This window comes from Nannobrachium achirus, assembly GCF_963921795.1.
Source record: "Nannobrachium achirus genome assembly, chromosome: 16".
Lineage (NCBI taxonomy): Eukaryota > Metazoa > Chordata > Actinopteri > Myctophiformes > Myctophidae > Nannobrachium > Nannobrachium achirus.
Window position 1 is genome coordinate 62,979,378 of NC_137823.1, and position 6,836 is coordinate 62,986,213.

At 42.1% G+C, this 6,836-nt stretch overlaps 1 protein-coding gene across 1 annotated transcript in view; it reads left to right on the top strand.

Moving 5' to 3' along the window:
- Window positions 1-4,065: 4,065 nt before the first annotated feature.
- The window catches only part of LOC308301202 (dyslexia-associated protein KIAA0319-like), a gene marked incomplete at both ends in the record, with an annotated part of 4,684 nt that continues 1,913 nt past the window's right edge, over window positions 4,066-6,836 (top strand). The window contains 4 exons of the mRNA XM_080745098.1: window positions 4,066-4,244; window positions 4,858-4,994; window positions 5,991-6,113; window positions 6,318-6,408. Of these exons, the coding sequence (XP_080601224.1) occupies window positions 4,066-4,244; window positions 4,858-4,994; window positions 5,991-6,113; window positions 6,318-6,408 (530 nt within the window). The remainder of the gene's footprint in view (window positions 4,245-4,857; window positions 4,995-5,990; window positions 6,114-6,317; window positions 6,409-6,836) is intronic.

Consider the following 6,836-nt stretch of genomic DNA (forward strand, 5'->3'; position numbering starts at 1 on the left):
TGTACTTGAGTACAATAGTACAATACTGAGTAAATGTACATAGTTACTAGGGATGTGCGCGTGTATTCGGTTATCCGATTACACGGTTTGTAAACCACTATTCGTTTAGAAAATACAATTCGATTATTCTATTAAATACATTTTTAATTATTGAGATATTAACTTTATTAAACATTTAAATTCTGCGCCGATATTACTGTCTTGTCTGTTAGACCTAATAGACGTATATAAATAGACGTGTCTATTTATATACGTCTAATAGACGTATATAAATAGACACGTCTATTTATATACGTCTATCAGACGTCTTATCAACGTCTAGTCTAAGCTAGACGTCTAAAATACTTGCAAATCTAGACGTATATTAGACGTATTTTAGACCAACGTCTAATATCCGTCTTAGTTTTGGTGAGCATAGCGAAACTGTATATTTTATTTTTACTACAGACGAGGGGGTGCGCAGCCTTTCCTGCCTCGCTGGGGCTCATTGGTGACATAGCGTCAAGGACAACTCATTCTAACACAGCACCGTAGTGTGATAGTAACTTTCAAATAAGGATAAAAAACAACTTCATACCTTATGGATGATTTTGGGGTAAGTAAGTGATTTGAAGGAGGATATACTGTAAATAAGCCTATTGATGAAATGAATAGTTTCAAAAACGCTGTGTTATTGATCAGCATGGAAGAGGCTGTCTGTCCTACCTCTTCCACTGCCATGCTCTCGCTACGCAGTGGTGGAAAAAGTACTCAATTGGTTTACTTAAAGGGGAAGACCACCCATTTTGAATATTGAACTATGTCATTAATATACCTTAGAGGAGTTGTGTGGAAATAATAAAAAAGTTCCCCCTCTTCTGTGTTGCCTAGAACTGGAGGATTGATTTGGGGGTTTGTATTGTAAAGTACAATGTCAGTGATGATGTCATTACGTGCGCATCCCGCATCAAAAACTCATTCAAGTCGCCTAGGAACTCATTCATGTCATGGTCCTGGGGTCCCGGGGATGCGCCTCCATTGGAGTCCATGTTAAAATAATTTACTTCTTCTTAAGTTGCTATATTAGTTTAGATAGTTTAATTCGTTTTTTAATGTATTGTGTAAGATAAACACTGTAAAGATGTCTGTATTATCAGTCAAACCTGGAACAGCTAAAAACTATTTTCACTAGTGGTTCTCAAAGTGGGGTCCTGGGTCCTTGAGGGAGTTCCAGGGGGTCCCCAGATAAATGATAGTTAGGAACCAAATAGAACTTTATGGGTCTGTAACTCTGTGTACTCTAGTATTTTAACATTTAATATAAATTGGGGTCCCAGTGATATAAATATAATTAAATGGGTGTCTGTAGCCTAGTGTATTTAGAAATCCTAGTTCTAAGTTCAAACAAATTGTAAAATGAATATAAGAAATAGGCAAACATTTTGAAAATAGCCGATCTACAAGCTCACAGCGCTCGAAAACATTGTATTGAGGACTCATAAAACTTTTCTGGGACCCATTTGAATGACCACCTGTGGGTCCCGGGACCCATTACTTTGAAAACCTAGTAACATCACTGAATGTGTGATGTCATCAAGTTGTAATTTGCAATGCAAACCCCAAAATCAATCCTCCAGTTCTAGGCAACACAGAATAGGGGGAACTTTTTTTTTATTTCCACATAACTCCTCTAAGGTATATTAAGAGTTTTGTTTTTAGTTTTTTCATGTTAAAAGCTTATTAACAGCATTGTCACAGTATTTAACACAGGGCATATCAGAGTAGCCTATTTTTACAGGGTATTGTCAAACTCTAGTTTTAGCACATGCAGCCAAGAGTTTAATGTCACATGCACAGTGGTTCACAAAGCGGAATCTGGGGACCCCCAGGGGTCCTTGAAGGGGTTCCAGCTGGGTTAGGTTCCAAGCTAAATTAAAGATAGTTTAATAGCAACCAAATGGATGGACCCTTACAAATCTAACTCTGAGAGTGCACAAATGGAACCAAATGGACCCTTGCAGGTTTGTAACTCTGAGAGCATACAAACCAAATGAGGTCTGTAACTACTGTAGCCTATGAGAGACTACACATTGAACCAAATGGACCATTACAGGTTTGTAACTCTGGGAGCCTACAAATGGAACCAAATCCTTGAAATTAAAAAAATGTTGAGAACCATTGATCCATACAACCAACTCTGTGATAATGGTATATGCACTATATGCAGGTAATCATTATTGATCAAAGACTGGCGCACTAGTTTGGGTATAACAGCTATAACTTACAGTATAGTCTACTAAAATGAGGATTAAATAAACCAACCAGTCCAGTTTGGGTTTTAGCGAAACTGGAAAACTAGCATGCATGTAACACACAGGTGACATTATCAGTGAGAGAATGCACATTTAAGTTGACTTGGTTCACTTGAAAATGCCAAAAACAACACTTACCAACGTTTGGGATCGTGCTGGGTCGTTACTGACCGTCGGTGTCCGGGGTTTTGTTAATATGTGTGTGTGTTGTGTTCGATATTGACTTTAAAAAAGTTGAGTTTCAACCGGTTTCAACTCTACTCTCATCAGCAACACACCGACCGGTATGATTTGATTTGACAGACAGCGCGATGAACCAATCAGAGGACGCCTAGGGCAGGGTAGGCGGGACCATATCGCTTCCCGTGATGGAGTACGCTTCGCCGTACGACGGCGTCGCGCGGCAACGTAGCAGATCTACAAGCCCACGGCGCGCGGCGGAGGCGACGCGTTGTGGGTTTGTAGATCTGCGCATTCCGACACTGTCGTACGACAAAGTATAAATGCATGCGTGCGTGTGTGCCGTGTGCGCGTGTGTTTTTCGACACGTGCGGTTGAGTGTGCACGTGAAAAGTTAAAATAAGTCATTATAATGTTGGTTCTCAAAATGGGGTCTGGGGACTCTCAGGGGTTCTTGAGAGAGTTCCAGGGGGTCCCCAGCTAAATGACTGTTAGGAACCAAAATTGACCCAAGATTATGTAACTCAGAGAGTGTGCAAATGGAACAGGGTCCATTTGGTTCCATTTGTACACTAGAGTAAAATTAACATTGATTTTTGCCTACTCTATAAATTAGGGAGATAGAAATGCCATTAATGGGGGTCCGAACGTAGCCTAATGCATGTCAAACTGATAGGGTCCTTGAAATCAAAATGGTTGGGAATGGGAATCACTGTGGCCAAACATCTTCACTCTGCAGTCCGCTGGCATATCTTTTCAAATGGGGGTCCGTGCGCTAGATGTCAATTTGGGGCCGGGTGACGGGTCCTAACATCCTTGACATGAAAAAGTTGGGGAAACAATGCAAGATACAGTAGAAAACAATAAAACAATAGTAGGTCTGAGGTCAGCTGGGGAAGGCAATTTTGAATATGTGAGTTTTCAGAGCGGTTTTGAAGGAGGGAAGGGAGTCTCTGATGCATTTAGGGAGTTCGTTCCATGTGGAACGCCCTTCCACAAGCCTTAAAGGCCACAAGCCTTCAAAATTGGTATGAAAAATCACCTTCAGACAGCTGCTACCCGTGACTTGTAAATTGACTAAGCCCCCATACCTGAACAACCGGGTTGGGACATATGGCTGGAGGAGGTCACAGGTCACACTAAACCCTTTTTCTATGAAAAGAACATTTTGAAAATCACTAAACAAAGGGTAGTTATTAAATGTAGTATGTCAAATAATGTAATATTAAAATATGTTTTCACATAGGATCAAAGGTTATATGATCATGATTCACCTCCATCCTAGATGGCTTGGTTCGAGGCTTAACATAATTGTTATAAATATATTTGTAAAAGTCTATGGCGAAAATGAATGGGGAACATTAAGTGACCCCGGGAATCCACTTCCGCTGCGATGCTCTATAGAATCGGGTCAAAATTCTAATTTTCACAAATCTTAAAAAAAATAGCAGATCTACAAGCTCGCAGCGCGGCGCTGTGAGCTTGTATATCTGCTATTTCTCAATAGCTAAAGCATTCAATAATTCTAGGCCTAAATGGCAAGGCATTTTTGTTTTTAATTGTTTTACTTGTACTGTTCTGTCTAATAAAACCAATGGATGGATGCCCTGCAGACCCCCTGGGCAGCGAGGAGGTGGAGCTGGAGCTGCTGGTGGCGGTGTCCCAGGTCAGTGTGTCCCAGAGGGACACGGTGCTCAGACAGCTGGCCGCGCTGCTGCACGTCCTGGACAACGACATCCACCTGCGCGCCCTGCAGGGACACTCCCACCTCAGGTGCACAGCGTCGTCCACCGCCGAGCAGCACGCTGACCGCTTGTAGATCTGCTGCTTTTTATTGGAATCCTGAAAAGTAACCATTTTGGACATGTCAGGTTTCTACCCGACAGAAACTGGACACTACAGGTCCTTACAGTAGTAGTTGTGCACTCCCAGAGATAAATGAACCGTGAAGATTTAGCGGTGCACATGCAGATTCAGCACACAGACAAATAAACAGACTAACAGACACATTCTTGAGCGAAAGATTCACACAAATCTCTCTCTCTCTCTCTTCTTCTCTCTCTCTCTCTCTCTCTCTCTCTCTCTCTCTCTCACACACACACACACACACACACACACACACACACACACACACACACACACACACACACACACACACACACACACACACACACACACACACACACACACAGAGTTCTGTCACAATATTCATCTGCAGCATATATACTGACACTTCTGTGCAGATAACTTTGCTTATCTGTATGTTTATTTTGTGTGTGTCTGTATGTTTATTGTGTGTGTGTGTGTGTGTGTGTGTGTGTGTGTGTGTGTGTGTGTGTGTGTGTGTGTGTGTGTGTGTGTGTGTGTGTGTGTGGTGCGTATACAGCACAGTGCTCCAGTTCTCTGTGCGGGGCCCAGACGGGCCCATCCCTGGCTCCAAGCTGTCCAGGATTCTGCGGAACCAGCTGTTGAGGGAGAAGACAGACTACCTGCTGTTCAGAGTCCTCAGGGTGGACACAGTCTGTGAGCTATGAGACTTCATACATCCTGTTGGAATTCATTCATCCTATATATAAAGTACCTCACATCCCATAACATCCCATAAAAATGATCCTATAGCTATATGTGGGGGGATGTTCGTGACGATTGTTAGGAGTATTGATTGATTGATTGAAGAATTTATTAGAAGTTTGCAATAGAAAAAAGTACAGTTTCATGACAGTACAAATCACTGGTACAAGGTCAACTAAAAGAGGATCCTAGAAAGCCGAGGCTTATTTCCACAGGAACCACACTTTGAGTATCTCATATAACATTGAAAGACAGACGGATAGAACATAGTACTTTATATAGGATAATATCAGTTTCAAAAGCATAACATCAAATACAAAGGCAGAAAAAATAATAATAAAGGGGGGGGGGGGCTTAGACTATTTACAAGTCACGGGTAGCAGCTGTCTGAAGGTGACTTTTCATACCAATTTTGAAGGAGGCTAGGGATTTGCTCTCCTTTAGGGCTTGAGGAAGGGCGTTCCACATGTTGATGGTGTAGCAGGAGAACGAGTTAGAGCCTTGTTTAGTGTTAAATCTACGTTGATGATGATTAGTGGAGCTGCCTCTGGTGTTGTGGTCGTGAACATCCTTGACCTTTAAGAAGTAGTTTGTCAGGTACATGGGAATCTTGGAGGTGTAGTGTATCTTGTACACCAGGCCCATTGCAAGATGCTGTACTCTGTCAGCTACTTTGAGCCATCCCACGCTTTCGTGGTGATGATCGGTAAGGTGGGTCAGAGGAGGGAGACCAAGCACAACCCTAAGTAGTTTGTTTTGGGCTATAAGTATAAGTCCTTGGTTTCACTAATACTCGAATTTCTACATTTTAGCTGTTTAGCTGTCCATACCCCCACCCCACCCAGTCCCATACTGCCATATCCTCCTAGTATTAAGATAAGAAGATAAGTTATCCAAATCAAAAGAATGTTTGTCATCTTATGATTTGTCATGTCCATATGATGTCAGTGTGCCTGCGTCGCTGCTCTGGGCATGGCCAGTGTGACCCAATCACCAAGGAGTGTGTCTGTGACCCCTTCTGGACCGAAAACCTCATCTGCCGTTTCATTGGAGACGGAGAGAGCAACTGTGGTAAGATTGTTGTTAAACGTGAACCTTCTTGTTCCCATTAGTATTCAAATATAATGTAATTAATAAAATAAAATAAACATTATATGACCAAAAGGAAATGTAGCCTAGTGTGGAGGATGTTATGTTAAGTACGGTAAGTAAATACGGTTATTTTCCTTTATTATCCAGCTCTGTTCTAAACTCGGTCTGTGTTTGTCTTCCTAGAGTGGAGAGTGCTTTATGTCATTCTGTCCAGCTTCATGGTGATGGTGTTTGTTCTGTCAGCCAGCTGGACCCTGATCTGCTGCTGCAAGAGGTGACCACACATACATTTACCTTCACCACCACTGTCATGAATTTACACAAATAGTTTCTTCTGATATACTGTTTACAGTACCCTGCACTTGCTGACTTACAGCTCTTAAGCCCTTTGCACACAAGCGAGTTTATCCGCACGGATAAAATGGACAATTTCATTTTAAAAGAAAACAATGATTCTCTACGACCTCATGCACACCGGATCCGAATTAGCCGTGCGACGAGTGGCTGCGGCAGTGCGTTTGTTTCTCGATCGAACCCAGTTCGATTTGTGCGTCTTGTCGCATGCGGTAAAAAACTCATCAATCTTTTTATGACTCCTTTTGGGATCCGCAGCGCCGATTCCGCACAGCATTGCACAACAAATCCAATGCATTTTATTCATGCAGCAAACGGAAAAAAAACAAACAAACGCAACTGTCCTGT